Genomic DNA, 16,032 nt, shown 5'->3' with positions numbered 1-16,032 from the left:
GGTTCTGCGCAGCCGCAGAGGATTGGCGGGCTTTTCGCCTCGCGCCCCGCCCTCTTTCTCGCCCTGCTCAGCGCCCTTGTTTTGCACGCGCCAAGACTTAAGCACGCGCTCGCCTTGGATTGGTCGGCTCCGGCGGGGGGCGGGGGGGGGTTGGAGGAAGGGCGGCAGAGGCGCCTCAGAAGGTTCCGCTCTGGCCTCAGGCGGCTGCGCCCGAAGCAAAGGCCCTGCGGTCTTCCATGAAGGGAAGCATGTAAACTGAACGGAGGAGGAGGAGGATATGGGGGGGGGGGACGACGACCCCTGGATCCAGCAAGTGTTAAAATATAAGCCAGGTTGCCTGTGTGGCCAATGCCCAGGGATGAGTCGCAGTCCCACCGTGGGGGGGGGGGGGTGGGTCGGGGACAACCAAAGTTCCCCCTGCCCAGATACTCCTCTGAGAGTCGCTGCATTCACTCCCCACCTAACAGAATCGGAAATGGAATATTGGTTTAGATACTGAACAATGCCATAAAAACAACTTATCAGTCAAATGTTAATCGCCAGGATGTTATAAACAGATGTACCAGTCATCTGCTGTCATATTATATTCTTTTTAAATTGCCTTGTCTATATGTTAATTAAATAAAATTTATTATCTTTTTTAAAAGAGAAGGTCCTGCTTGCAGGCTTCCATAGACATCTGGTTGGCCACTGAAAATAGGATGCTGAACTAGGATGCCTTTGGCCTGATCCATTAGATCTCTTCTTATATTATTAAAAAGACTATACAGTGGTACCTTGGGTTACGTACTTAATTCATTCCGGAGGTCTCTTCTTAACCTGAAACTGTTCTTAACCTGAAGCACCACTTTAGCTAATGGGGCCTCCTGCTGCTGCCGCGCTGATGGAGCACGACTTCTCATCCTGAAGCAAAGTTCTTAACCCGAGGTGTTATTTCTGGGTTAGTGGAGTCCGTAACCTAAAGCGTATGTAACCTGAAGCTTATGTAACCTGAGGTACCACTGTACAGTGGTGCCCCGCAAGACGAAATTAATTCGTTCTGCAATTTTTGTCGTCTAGCGAATTTTTCGTCTTGCGAAGCACGAAATCCCATAGGAATGCATTGAAAATCAATTAAAAAGTCCAAACAAAGCCAAATTTGGTACAACAACAGTTTATTAACTGCTCTTTAAAGTCACACATACTGTAAAGAGCAGTTCAAAAATTTAAGGGAAAATAAATTAACTTTATAAACAAAACATGTCTTTGTTTTTAGTCAAAGAAAAAAAGTCATGAGACGTTTTCGTCTTGCGAAGCAAGCCCATAGGGGAAATTCGTCTTGCGAGGCAAATCGCAAACGGAAAAAACTTTCGTCTAGCGAGTTTTTTGTATTGCGAGGCATTCGTCTTGCGGGGCACCACTGTACAATATATTTTTTAAAGCACACTTGGGTTTTTTTGAGGGGCGGTGCAAGTAATATTAATCTTTTAGCTTTTTTATTAAATCTGTTATCAAACTTATCAGGTAAAAGATGTGTTTCACAGTAGATTTGGGAGCAGTATAAAGGAATTTGGTCAGCTTTTTTAAATTAAAAAAAAAACATTTTATAAGATTGTGTAGGAAAGTGGAATTGGAGAGGAACAGGTGGATCCAGCAACAGTACACTGTAGTACTGTGGAATGTTCTTGTTCACTCTTCTAATCAGGTCTGCCCTGTCCTCTACTGTACTGTAATCCTTTACCCACCTTTTTTCCATTTCATACCCCAAGAGTCAGTCACAACATCCTGTGGGGTGCGCTCAGTTATGCCTGGGCTCTTTTGGGGGGATGGAAGGGGGTTCTTACTTTAGAATATTGTCCTCTAAAGCTTCTTTGGACTTCTGCAAACCTTGGCATTCCCTCCACATCTGCTGGTACCTTCCTCTTGTATGAGGATATTGTTGCTTTGGCAATGTAAGCATTGGCACTCACATCTACAAGATGGACCTGCAATAAAATGTTTTTGTGTAGAGTGCTTCTGTTCAGGAGACTCTCTTCTCCCTAGTTTTCTGTCTACCACACACACATTCAGCAGTCCATGCACACTGAACCAAAGTCTCATTGGGCTATTTTGAAGGGGTTCTGTTAGGATTTTTTCTAAAGTTTTTATTTTGTACTTCTGCAAATCTTGGGCTTCCCCAGCACCCATGTGTGTATGTGTGACCATTTTTTTTCACTACGTAAGGATAGGCACTTGAAAAAATGAGTCTAAGAGTCTAGTATTAGCATACTAAATGTGGTGCTGGGTTAGAAAGAGGGAAAGCTTTGCAATTCATTTTTCATTTACAGTGGTGCCCCGCAAGACTAATGCCTCGCAAGACGGAAAACCCGCTAGACGAAAGTGTTTTCCGTTTTGGAGGTGCTTCGCAAAACGAATTTCCTATGGGCTTGCTTCGCAAGACGAAAATGTCTTGCGAGTTCCTGCGGGGTTTTTTCCCTCCCCCCCTTTTCCCCAAGCCGCTAAGCCGCTTATCAGCTGATCCTAAGTCGCTAAGCCGCTTAACAGCTGATCCGCTAAGCCGCTTATCAGCTGATCCGCTAAGCCGCTTAACAGCTGATCCGCTAAGCCGCTTATCAGATGATCCGCTAAACCGCTTATCAGCTGATCCGCTAAGCCGGCTAAGCCGCTAATAGCGCTAAGCCGCTAAGCCGCTAATGGGCTTGCTTCGCAAGACGAAAAAACCGTAAGACGAAGAAACTCGCGGAACGGATTCTTTTCGTCTTGCGAGGCACCACTGTATCTTCACAGTAATCTTTTGAAAAGAGATAAACAAACATTCCCAAAGCACCAGAGGGCTCTAGTACACTTTCTTCACTGACCTTATAAAAGGTGACCCCCAAACATTACCAGTCAGGAAGATAAGGAAGGCCAAACTATAATATTGTTACAAAAGTCCCTCTTGTTACAAGCCTGCCCCTCTCTCTGCCAAGTGGTGACAAGAGCCCATGGGGTCTGTGTCCCTTTGGAGAACAGAAGACACGGTGGAGATTGACTGGCTTTAAGAAATATGGTTTATTCAGTCTGCATGGAGGGAGTCCAGATCTTCTGGCATAGTCATTTCAAGAGGTAGCAGCGCAGGCTGCCTGCAGCCAACCTCCTCCAAAGATGAATCTGCTCCTCTTCCCCCTTCTTCTTCCCAGAAACCCCTTGTCCTCCATCAGAGCAGTTACCCTGGCAACCTCCCAAATCCCCAGTCTCTGTTGACACCTGGCGGAAGGAGTTCCCTTGTATTGTTCTTGTTCCTCAATTGTTCCTTGATCACTGTAGCTCAGGAATTCCTTTGCAGCTTGCATTCTCCCATCATATCACAAACAACCCAAACCCTAGCATTTATTAATTTCTAGGGCTTACCCTAAATCTATAATGCTATATAAGGTGATTATTTTGAATTTTGATGTTTGACAATCTAAATCTTTAATACATTTTAAAACATTGCAGTAGGGAAGGAAAAAGCATATAATTTGTTTGTGAAGCAGAGAAAACGATTGCTTCATTCATAGATCAGAAAGATCGCTGCCTTTTCTCCTGGATCCAAATCCCTATGAAATGCATCACTACAACTTCATTGTGTGCTCATGTTCTACTGTCACTAAGCAACAAAGAGACTCTTCTCATTTGACAGCTCTGTTCCCTTCCGGGTTTCTATCTCCTTTTACTTTGGTTTTAAAGTAGTGTTTTCTTCCATAAGTTGGAAAGGTTTTTGGTTGTGTCATTGTGCTGTTAGTTTCCGTGTGAGTTCCTGGACAGGATTAGAAAACAATCAAGACTCTAATATCTCTACTTGGAAACAATACAAAAATAATTATGACTTCTGGAGTCACTGCAAGGCAGTTCAGCCACTTCAATTCTCACAAGATGCATCAGAAGCAGCATGAAGGTCTCTTAAAGAGAATGTATATGCCTTTTGTGAGAGGACCTGAAGACAGACACTTTTTTACCAGTTTCCACAACAAATGCAGTAATGCTTTTCTCAAATCCAATCCATTCATTCGACCTGAAGATAAATCCTACCTTTTAGCTCCACATCGGGATGATCTGCCAATAATTAACCCTAGTTCAGGATTTGTGAGCCCAGGAGGTGCAGTTGAAGCTAACCAAATCACGTACAGCAAAAACAAGGAACCCCTGGGGAATGGTAAAGATGTGCAGCCTCCACCGTTGGCCCCGATCCCACATACGACACACCAGCCTGCAAACAGAAGACTCTCGATATTGGAAGAGATAAAGCAGGACCAGCAGTGGAACTCAAGAGCAGTGCCAGATATTTCTCTCAGGTCCAAACTTGGAGGTACATGGTGCTATCTTTTACTGTTCTCATTGTATTCACTATATTGTCTGATGAAAGGATGCAAGGTGCATAAATGATGTCCCTTAAAGTGCCAAAATGCATGCTATGCAGAGTTTTATTTAACTTTCCCCCTAGTGAATGAAAAAGTAGCAGTGCTGAAGGAGAACAGGTGAGGGGAATGGGTTGTTTAACCTTTTCCCTGCTGACCATGGTTCTACTTAAGTTCAGTTGGCAGGGTGTTTGCAGGGGCAAAATCTGTTTCCTCCCTGCAGTACTGGGCTTATCAAATGTAGAGGGCGGACTTGACCCTCACTCAGACACGGTTCTGGGTGCACCCTTTTGGTTTCTTCCATGCAGTATGGGTAAATGCTGTCATGCACTTCAAAGGGGAAAAGTGAAGTACTGCATTTGAGGACACTGTTCTATGGAGAGCAAATGCACACATCCTTCTCCTGATCCTGAATAATCTATCCTCCACTGACAGAGACAACAAGTTGTCGCTGCCATATACAGGCACATTTCCCACTGCCCCCTCCATTGTGATAGATTGCTTCTGTTGCTGCAATTTTTATTTCCTGATTTATTTTTATATTGTTTGATATTTTGTGGTTGCAAGCTACCTTGACTTATTTTATAAAGAAAGTAGGTAGAAATCTAAGTTTTTAAAACAAATAAATTTAAATATTGATAGGTGGTTTGTTAGCTATAACATAAGAATATATAAGATGAGATATGGTGTTATGTACTGAAGTTCTCACCCTGGGCCAGCAGGGGGATACTGTAGATAGTTTTCACTCAGGTCCACGTCAGTTATTTTACGCGGAAACCCTGGGTTGTTGTTGCTACAATGTTGACAGCCAGCTGCCTATAAAAGCAGGCCGGCTGAGCTGTTTGCTGTTCAGTCTGTTCCAGCTTACAAAATAAAGAGCTGCTTTGGAGAAATCGCTGTGTCGTCTGCCATGTCTACCCACTATTCTACATATAGCTTGCCTGTCCAAGCAACTTGGATCATGTAACTGTTTGCTAAAGTATACGTTGTGTTGTTCCAAAGGCTCACTGATCTAAAGCAGAAGAGAGCTGGTGGTTCATTTTTAATCTAAGAGGCTAAATTTAATTTCAAGTCCCACCTCTGCCGTGGATTCACTATGTGGCCTTGGGTAAATCACCGCACCCCGGCCTCGGATCACATCCACACCACACATTGAAAGGACTCTGTCATTGCTTCCCCCAAAGGATCATGGGAACTAGTTTAAGGTTCCAACAATGCTTAGCACCTGTTACAAACTACAGTTCCCAGGATTCTTTGGGGGAAGCTGAAGAGAGGGTATAAGAGTTCTTTAAATGTGTGGTATGGATGTAACCTATATCTGGGAGGGAAATAAAAAGGAACTATATGTACTTCATGGGAGCGTTTGAAGAACAAACACAGTAAAAACTGTAAAATATCAAATTTAAAATGTTATATAAATTATATTAAAAGGGGGAGCAGCAGTAAAGAAAATGGCACTCTATTGGGCCTGGTAAACATATAAGCAATTGGCTCTCTGGGTCACAACCTCCAGCCTCCTGTCTACTTCCTGACAGCAGCTCACTGTCTCTTTTGTCTCTAGATCCAGGGACGAAACTAGGCTTTATTTTAACTGGGCCAAAGACCCAGTTTGGCTCACCACCCACTCGCATTTGTGTACACACCCACCCACCCAGGCTGGGAGCCTCAATGGGGCTGCTCTGGAGGCTTCACCCAGGGCAAAAAAACCAACTTACCCCCCCCCCCAGTTAAGGCACTGTCTAGCTCTCTAGATCCCAAACAAACTTCCTTCTTAACCCCTTTTTTCTTCAACCATGCACCCACTGCCCCATTTCCTTGGATCTTTATTCCTTGATGGCTCTTCCCGAACTCTGCCCACCATGTCTTCCTTTGTGCGTCTCCGCAGCTCACGCACATTATTAAGTGTTCATTTTGTCAAGCCCTTTGTTTCTCCTCCATCTGCCCTTCCTTCAGGTTCTTGCTTCTCAGTACCTGCTGTGCCCCTTCCTTCAATTACTCTGCCTCCTTGTTACCTGTCTCTTAGGTTCCCTGGCATCTTGGGACCACTTTCTCACTGTGTCTGCTAGCCATTGATTTCACTCTCTCTTTTTGACCTATAGTGCTCTTTCAGGGTTTTCTGTGGTATTTTCTCAGCCAAACTCAAAATTCACTTTGACTCATTGAAGTGGACTGCGGCAACCATTCAGTTGTTGATATCATCCCTCATTAAAAAGTATGTTTGCAAGCATTTCATGGTATAACATTAGTTTGGCAAATTACTGCCATAGACTTCATTGTTTCCACCACAGTCATCATAAAATCATTTAAGTTAGTTAACATAGCAATATAAGAGTTATTTAACTTAATTGTAATCTTTAATACTGTAGTAGGCTGCATAGCACAAGTAATTCAACATTTTTTTCAGGATGGACAAGTCCAGTAAAAGTTATACCTGCTCCACCTAAAGTCAAAGGAAATTTTTCACCTCATGCATTTGCGTTTCATGTGGACCCAGACATTAAGGTATTTTTGTTTCCTGCTATTGATTTTGTTGTTGGTATAAACCTGGAGCATATTTTCAAATTAATACTAGTCCAACAGGCATCTTAAATCTAGGGGGCCGAGGTGTCTTCAGCCCCCTCACTATTTGTTAGAAAGGGGCTGGGCCTCCTCCGTGTTGAGAGGGTGTGTTGCAGCTTCAGCAGCTGGCTCCTCCAGAGGGCTCAGCCTCCTCCAGGCGACGTGCGGTTGTCTGTGTGGGGCGTCATCCACATGTGGCACACGATGGGCCCCCTCAGTCGTAGGGGCAACCTGGCACCTTTGCAATGCAGGAATCTTTAGCCCAGCGTGGGGCTCGAATCCCTGCTCCTGACATTAAGAGTCTCATGCTTGACTGAATACGCCACTCTGAACATTTTAGGCAGCTCTAAAGGTGCAGGAGTAGGAAAAGGGGTAGCAATCTTATGCTTGTGTGCTTGAGACATTACGCAGCTTGGAAAACTATTCAATTAAAGGACTAATCCCTGCAATATCTTTTATGATTTCTCTTCATAATGGTTTCTTACGAAGTCAAGTGATCCTTCCTCTGAAGCCTTCAGAGATGAGAAAGCGCGGAAGTATATGTATACCTCAGTGGCTCAAAGGTGAGCTTCTGTTTCTGGTAAGGAAGGATTCTTTAAACAGTTGGTGTTCACCTCAGTGGCATATGACTGTCTGCTTCGTGCAAGATGTGGTTTTTCTCTTGTTACAAATGCTTACAAATATCAGTGCACATTGTTACCTGCAAAAAAGGGCCCTGGATGACAGGATGGTACGTAGGAGCTTTCGGTTGAACCCCTCCTTTAGGTCTCACTTTGTTTCTGTGATTGCAAGTTGTTTTAAACTGTTTTTAATATTACATTTCAATGATATAGCCTGCCCTGGAACATTACAGTCAAGTGAGGGTAAATAATAATAATACAAGTTGACATGCTTCTTTTCCAAAGATTAGCCATCAGGTAGGGGAGAGCTTGTGAAGGGTTTTTTATTTTAAAAAAATACATGCCAGGGGGCATGCCAGTTCACCCTTGCCCTTTGCCCACTGCTTGAGTGTCTCATTCCACCTCATGACTGGGCTGACCCTGCCTGCACATAAGAAGTTGGAGGTCAGAGACAATAATTTTTGCCGAAATTTCTTCATGACATGCTAGTTTCCTATGCGGAAGGATTTGGGTTTTGCTTTTGAGTGCTGAGACCTGCGGTCTGGAGTGATGCAACCCAGACACAGGTTTACCACCTCAGTGAATATTAGGCCTAAAACAAAGATCTGTTGGGATATTTTAGAGCCATTCAGGTACACATGGCCATGTCATTGATCTGAAGGTATAAGATGATGGTTATTATTTATTAAATTGGTTAGACATAACATTCAAATGTCAGAATGAGAAAAACTTTGGAAAAATGATTTGAAATTTACAGCTTGTACACTAATTAAATAAAATTATATGAAAATGATGTACAGGTGGTATCTAGGTAAAGGTAAAGGTACCCCTGCCCGTACGGGCCAGTCTTGACAGACTCTAGGGTTGTGCGCCCATCTCACTTAAGAGGCCGGGAGCCAGCGCTGTCCGCAGACACTTCCGGGTCACGTGGCCAGCGTGACGAAGCTCCTCTGGCGAGCCAGCGCAGCACACGGAACGCCCTTTACCTTCAAGCTGGTAAGCGGTCCCTATTTATCTACTTGCACCCGGGGGTGCTTTCGAACTGCTAGGTTGGCAGGCGCTGGGACCGAGCAACGGGAGTGCACCCCACTGCGGGGATTCGAACCGCCGACCATGCGATCGGCAAGTCCTAGGCGCTGAGGTTTAACCCACAGCGCCACCCGCGTCACAGGTGGTATCTAACACCAGTTAAATTAGCAAAAATGTATAAATCAGGAGAATACAAATGTTGGAAATGTAAAGAGCTAGAAGGCATGTTTTATCATATGTGGTGGCAATGTAAAGTTATAGCAAAAAAAGGGGAAATGATATATAATGAACTGGAAAAAAATGTTTAAAATAACCTTTGTTTAAAAGCCTGAAGCCTTTTTATTAGGAATTACAGGAAAGCAGATACCAAAAAAATATATAAATCTTTTTATGTATGTGACTACAGCGGCATGAATATTGATAGCCCAATCTTGGAAAGAGGAAAAGATCCCCACAAAAAAGGACTGGCAAATTAAGTTAATGGAATATGCAGAAATGGCTAAATTAACAGATAAACTTAGAAATCAAGACAATAACATTTTGAAATGAATGGGAAATCTTTATTGCATATATATCAAAGCATTGTATACAAGTTGATACATTAGCAGGGTTTTAAGAAACATTTCCTGGCCACAGTGATCCATGTGACGGTCACCTCCAGGCTTGACTACTGTAATTCGCTCTACGCGGGGCTGCCCTTGAAGCTGTCCCAGAAACTCCAGCGGATGCAGAATGCTGCAGCGAGGTTCCTCACGGGGTCTCTGCCATGGGAGCATATTCACCCAGTGCTTTTCAAGCTGCACTGGCTCCTGGTGGAGTACAGGGTCTAGGACCCTCGTACCTACGGGACCGCCTCTCCTGGTATGCCCCACAGAGGACCTTAAGGTCCATATATAGCAACACCCTAGTAGTCCCGGGCCCTAAGGAAGTTAGATTAGCTTCAACCAGAGCCAGGGCCTTTTCAACACTGGCTCCAGCCTGGTGGAACGCTCTGTCTCATGAGACCAGGGCCTTGCAGGATCTGATTTCTTTCCGCATGGCCTGTAAGACAGAGTTGTTCTGCCTGGCCTTTGGCTTGGAGTCAATTTGATTCCCTCCCCCTCTTTCTTTTTTCTTTTTCCTTTCTCCTGTGATGAGGCTGCATTTTAATATTTTAATGTTTCAATATTTTAATGTTGTATTTTAATCTTGTTTTTAAGTTGTATTCATTCAACTTGTTTTTATTATTGCTTGTTAGCCACCCTGAGTCTGGCCTTGGCTGGGGAGGGCGGGGTATAAATAAAAAAATTATTATTATTATTATTATTATTATTATTATTATTATTATTATTATTATTTGCATTATTATGATAAAAGATAGAACTGGATACAGATAGCCACAACCACTGCTGTAAAACTTATTTCCCTTCTTTTTAATGAAGAGCAAATGAAGACATTCCCTGGGATAGAATGTTGCCCCCCAAAGTCAAGCCTCCAGATTCGACATTAGAGCCAAGGGCTGATAGAGTCTCGCAGCGTTTTTCAATGAAGCAGTATGAACCAGAAGCAGAAACAAGCCAAGTCAGTGAACTTCATTTTAGCTTGTTTATGGGTTGTTGTTGTTGTTTAAATCATAATCATAGATCAGTGGTAGAACACACACTTTTCATACAGGTGCCCCCCATGTTTAATCCCCTGGCTCTCCAGTTAAAAGGATCTCAAGTAGCAGCACTCTACCGGAGACCCCCCAGAGCTGCTGCTAGCCAGGAATGAACAGTATGAGGCTAGATGGATGCTCTGACTAAGTATCAGGTAAGTTCACGTATAATGTAGGAGAGCCACAGTTCCAACCGTAGTTGCTGAAGCTGCTCTGGATTTCCCTCCTGCTTGATTGTGGGTTGATGGCTCTGTTTAAATGCTGTCTCTTTTCATTATGTTTTTTGTATGTATTTAGCTAAGTTGCCTTGGGGCTCATTTTTAGTGCTGAAAAGTGAGGAATGAATTAACCAGGCAAGAAATTGGGGACTGGGACAGGATTTTTCCATGTGGAATTTTTAGTTTACTCTTTTATTTTTAACAAATTTAACAGAGAACTAAGAAAGGAAGGGAAAAGGGAAAGTGTGTGTGAGAGAGAGAGGGGGGGGGAGGAGTGTGTGAGAGAAAACCCATAATTTCACATTGTAAATACAATAACCATCCCATCCATCCACATTAATTTAAAAACATAAATCCATATGTGCTGCCCAGACAACTATCCACATGAAGTTGACGTTCGTCTGCTCTTAATAGCTGCTCCCTGGGGGAAGCCTTCATGTAGGACTTGGATGAGAGGAGCTATAGTCATTTAAGAAGCCTTTATGTCACAATTAAAGGCATCCTGTCCCATGGCAGATCAAACTACCTCAGTGCCAAAACAAGTTTTGTTCCATTCCTCTCATCCATCTTATTCCCACCATGCTCACTGGCTACAGCAAAGACCTGCTATGGCATGGTTGAAGTGAAGGTAGGTGTCATAACCTCACCACTCTCCAGAAGCCATCTTGGTATATAAGCAAATATCTAAATGAACAAATAATAATCATGAGAACTCGTGCCTCTGTTGTCTTTCTGTGACACTGAGTGAGTTTCTTGTGATACTTTCTACTCTTCCTGCGCAGAAATGTGTGCTGAAATTGTGACCCAGGCATGTCCCAACATCCGCATCCCATGTACATAAACTTCCAGTTCTTCTTGTATAACCAGCTACAATGTGCCAGACACTTTTCAGTACAGTACTGAAAATTCCTGTGGAGAATGTGATTAGTATTATTGTTACTGTGATTATTAGCAGTAACAGTGTTAGTCGCACAGGTGGTGATCCCAAAAACATTCTTATTGTTCCAGGTTGTTGGAAGCCTCTGGGACAGATTTCAAAGAAGAGCCTTCATATCACCGGACAAGCCAATTAATTTGTGAGCTTCATTGATTTCTATAGTTTGAAAATGTTTGTAGATTTTTAAAAATTATCTGTACTTTCTTTTATGGTTTCACATCATGGGAATTTTAAAGTGACACGAAGCAAGATTTTTGCTGTACGCATATGTACAGTTGTTTTGGTGGCACTGAATTTGGGCTGGGAGAGAGAGAGAGAGAGCAATTAAGCTAGACGGATCTTTGCTATGACCAGAAGTGCATTTCTGTGTTTGTAAGGCGGAGCAGGGTGGTGGCAGGGAGCTGTCAGGGGCTGGGTCACTCTCTGTTAGCCCCTGACAGAGAGTGGCCAGCTGAGGTGGGAATAACTTATACTGCAACATTTGCTGCCAGCGACCTTGAAGGCCAAACTATTTTAGGGTTTGTGTTTGGGGTTTTTTTAAAGGGGAATGCAGGGTACAAGGGCCTGATATGCTGGTTGCAGCAGAGGTACTTTCCACTCTGCCTGATTTTCCTATCACCGTTACCCTTCCTCGCAAGAATCCATCTGCTCCTCAGCACCACCTGGGAAAGGAGAAAATTCTCTCCCAGTACTACTTCTGCAAAAGGACAGTTCAGATAATACTTGCACATTTGAAGAATGCACACACACACAGGATTGTGTGGACTAACTCCACCCCAGCTGTCAACTTGCCTAGTACAGGAGGTTGGTGAACCTTGCCCATTTCTGCCTCTCTCTGTTTCTCTTTTTTCCTAATCTTAAATTCAGTTCTCTACATGTCTTTAACAGTTGGTTTTTAGTTTCGGAATCATAGAATCATAGAGTTGGAATAGACCACAAGGGCCATCGAGTCCAACCCCCTGCCAAGCAGGAAACACCATCAGAGCACTCCTGACATATGGTTATCAAGCCTCTGCTTAAAGACATCCAAAGTAGGAGACTCCACCACACTCCTTGGCAGCAAATTCCACTGTCGAACAGCTCTTACTGTCAGGAAGTTCTTCCTAATGTTTAGGTGGAATCTTCTTTCTTGTAGTTTGGATCCATTGCTCCGTGTCCGCTTCTCTGGAGCAGCAGAAAACAACCTTTCTCCCTCCTCTATGTGACATCCTTTTATATATTGGAACATGGCTATCATATCACCCCTTAACCTCCTCTTCTCCAGGCTAAACATGCCCAGCTCCCTTAGCCGTTTCTCATAAGGCATCGTTTCCAGGCCTTTGACCATTTTGGTTGCCCTCCTCTGGACACGTTCCAGTTTGTCAGTGTCCTTCTTGAACTGTGGTGCCCAGAACTGGACACAGTACTCCAGGTGAGGTCTGACCAGAGCAGAATACAGTGGCACCATTACTTCCCTTGATCTAGATGCTATACTCCTATTGATGCAGCCCAGAATTGCATTGGCTTTTTTAGCTGCCGCGTCACACTGTTGGCTCATGTCAAGTTTGTGGTCAACCAAGACTCCTAGATCCTTTTCACATGTACTGCTCTCAAGCCAGGTGTCCCCCATCTTGTATTTGTGCCTCTCATTTTTTTTGCCCAAGTGCAATACTTTACATTTCTCCCTGTTAAAGTTCATCTTGTTTGTTTTGGCCCAGTTCTCTAATCTGTCAAGGTCGTTTTGAAGTGTGATCCTGTCCTCTGGGGTGTTAGCCACCCCTCCCAGTTTGGTGTCCTCTGCAAATTTGATCAGGATGCCCTTGAGTCCATCATCCAAGTCGTTGATAAAGATGTTGAATAAGACCGGGCCCAAGACAGAACCCTGTGGCACCCCACTAGTCACTCTTCTCCAGGATGAAGAGGAACCATTGATGAGCACCCTTTGGGTTCGGTCAGTCAGCCAGTTACAAATCCACTGAGTGGTAGCATAGTCAAGACCGCATTTTACCAGCTTCTTTACAAGAATGTCATGGGGCACCTTGTCAAATGCCTTGCTGAAATCAAGGTAGGCTACATCCACTGCGTTCCCTTCATCTACCAGGCTTGTAATTCTGTCAAAAAATGAGATCAGGTTAGTCTGACATGACTTATTTTTCAGAAATCCATGCTGACTATTGGTGATCACAGCATTCCTTTCTAGGTGCTCACAGACTGTTTGCTTAACGATCTGCTCCAGAATCTTCCCTGGTATTGATGTCAGACTGACTGGGCGATAATTATTTGGGTCCTCTCTTTTCCCCTTTTTGAAAATAGGGACAACATTTGCCCTCCTCCAGTCTGCCGGGACTTCGCCTGTTCTCCAGGAATTCTCAAAGATGACTGCCAGTGGTTCTGAGATCACATCTGCCAGTTCTTTTAATACTCTTGGATGCAGTTCATCTGGCCCTGGAGACTTGAATACACCTAAACTAGCCAAATATTCTTGTACTATCTCCTTAGTTATTCTGGGCTGTGTTTCCTTTGCCGAATCATTTGCTCCAAATTCTTCAGGTCGGGCATTGTTTTCTTTATTGGAGAAGACTGAGGCAAAGAAGGCATTGAGGAGTTCAGCCCTTTCTGTGTCCCCTGTTTGCATTTCACCATCATCTCCTCTGAGTGACCCCACTGTTTGCACTGAAGGTACAAATCAGGTTGATTCCCTTTATGCGCAAGCTGAATTAAATCCTCTGTCCCTACTCTAGGCAGCTTAAGTTCTCCCCGGGCAGCATGAGTTCCTTAAATGTCAGCCACAGCTATGACTCTTCTCATTGACTAAGAAGAATGGTATTTCTTCTCAGAGTTCTGTGATGATGAGGAGGGACAGACTGACAAACAAACAAACAAACAAACAAACAAACGGGAGTCAAATAGGTGTAACCATGTTTCTTTAGCACATAAACGTAAGAGCGATTAGCAATCGCAGTGCCCACCCTAACCAATCCCAAACCCTGCAGGCAGGGCAGCCTGTCCTGTTTCACCATCTGAGGCGAAATGGCAAATTGCTGCCTCCTTCACTGCCCCCGAAGCTTCACCTACCAGGCTTCTGGCAAGATCTCACAAGAGTTCTGTAATTCATTGCAAGATTTCACCCCCAACCACTGCCACTGCTTCTCCCAAATTGTGCAATTCTGCCACGTGAGGAGCTGCCTCAGTCTGCCTCATAGGTGAGCTGGCCCTGCCCACATGGAACTTGGCAACAGCAAGTTTGTTGAGCAGATGAATAGTGGCAGTTGGCTGCTGCTCTAGTCATGTGACAGTCTGTGTCCCTGGTCCTTCTGTCCCAGGTCTTTCAGGCCACCAGAGTTTGTTTTCCTCCTTGTTCTCTCCTTTCTTCCTCAGATCTCTGTCTGCAGTTTCTTCAGTCTGCTTCTCTCCTTTACCAACTGCCCTTCCTTAACTGACTCTCCTTCTTTCCTCATTGCCTGACCCTTTGCAGAGCTGCATTCTAAGGAGCAAGCATCACAATGGAAGCTCTTCAAGGAGTAAAAAGACTTGCTGTGTGTGTGTGTGTGTGTGTGTGTGTGTGTGTGCACGCGCATGCACACTTTAAATGAAGTCTGGTGATCCAGGGCAAGCTGGTGGTGCAAAAGGCACCAGGTGGCAAGGCTAGAATCTGCAAGGCCTAGCCGGTCAGGCAATGGTAACATCCTAAGTGTTGGAAACCCAGAATTAAAGTTTTTACTACCTACCAAGGCTGAACTAGGACCCTGCGCCCACTATGTGCTCTTAAAAATACACATGCCATTGTAAATTGTCTGAAAGTTGTCACATCTGATAACATACCAAATATTGATTGTACATTAGTAGGAAGTAAGTTAACCAATTTAATGTGCCTTTCATCTTTAACAGTGTTAGTCCTTGCTCTCGAACTCAACATCTCCCTTTATACACGTAAGTAAAAGTTGTTATGTGAATATATATCTTTTCTCTTAAGCAGGGGATTTGTTCATTCAAAAAGAGACGCAGTCTGTTTGCCTAAGTGCTCCTTGGTCCTCTGGATGCCCTTGATTCCTGTCTTCTGATTTACAATGGCATCCAGAGGACCAAGGAGCACTTAAGCCTGAGCCACTGAGCCAAGAGCAGTAGGCAACGGATCACAGAAAGAGATTCCCAAAGTGAGGTGGAGATTCAACAATAGGAGGAGTAATGTCATGAATCTGAGCTGAGGAGCTAGCAGGACTCTGCACCAGAAGTAAGCCCAGTTGAGCTTGATGGGTCTACTCCCAGGTAAGTGTAGGACTGCAGTCTTCTATAATGAGAAAATGGATGTTGTGTGAGTTCATAATATTAGAATTCAAAATCACCAGATAAATTAATTGGCAGGAGGACAGAAGAAAAATATGTGTATTTATTTAAAGCATTTTTAACCCACTCTACAACCAGAAATAAGGTGGTCAGACACAAAAGAATGCAGGACTCTTGCACTTTTAATGGCGGTTTAGGGGAGAAAATTTCAGCAGGCATACCTTGTTATTACATGTATAGCTACTGAAATTTCTTCTACACAAGCGTGCATCTTTTGCATCTAGTCACCCTAGCCATAAAATGTTTTCAGAATAGCTTACAAATGTCATTGATAAGAAAATCCTTGTCTTTAGGCTTCCTGTCTCAAAATACATGACAGAAAGAAAAGGGATTGGGAAGGAGGAGGAGAAAGCAA

At 43.8% G+C, this 16,032-nt stretch overlaps 1 protein-coding gene across 2 annotated transcripts in view; it reads left to right on the top strand.

Annotated features, from left to right (window-relative positions):
- The first annotated feature begins 2,761 nt into the window (after positions 1-2,761).
- Positions 2,762-16,032, top strand: part of SPMIP7 (sperm microtubule inner protein 7) — a 29,143-nt gene continuing 15,872 nt past the window's right edge. For both annotated transcript variants that reach the window (XM_082195023.1, XM_082195022.1), the window contains exons 1-6: positions 2,762-4,306; positions 6,760-6,857; positions 7,404-7,477; positions 9,985-10,123; positions 11,426-11,493; positions 15,222-15,263. In XM_082195023.1, the coding sequence (XP_082051149.1) occupies positions 3,823-4,306; positions 6,760-6,857; positions 7,404-7,477; positions 9,985-10,123; positions 11,426-11,493; positions 15,222-15,263 (905 nt within the window). In that variant the 5' untranslated portion in view covers positions 2,762-3,822. The remainder of the gene's footprint in view (positions 4,307-6,759; positions 6,858-7,403; positions 7,478-9,984; positions 10,124-11,425; positions 11,494-15,221; positions 15,264-16,032) is intronic.

This window comes from Podarcis vaucheri (assembly GCF_965113315.1).
Source record: "Podarcis vaucheri genome assembly, chromosome: 13".
NCBI lineage: Eukaryota > Metazoa > Chordata > Lepidosauria > Squamata > Lacertidae > Podarcis > Podarcis vaucheri.
Note: the sequence above shows the minus strand (reverse complement) of the source record. Positions and strands in the feature narration are given on the sequence as shown.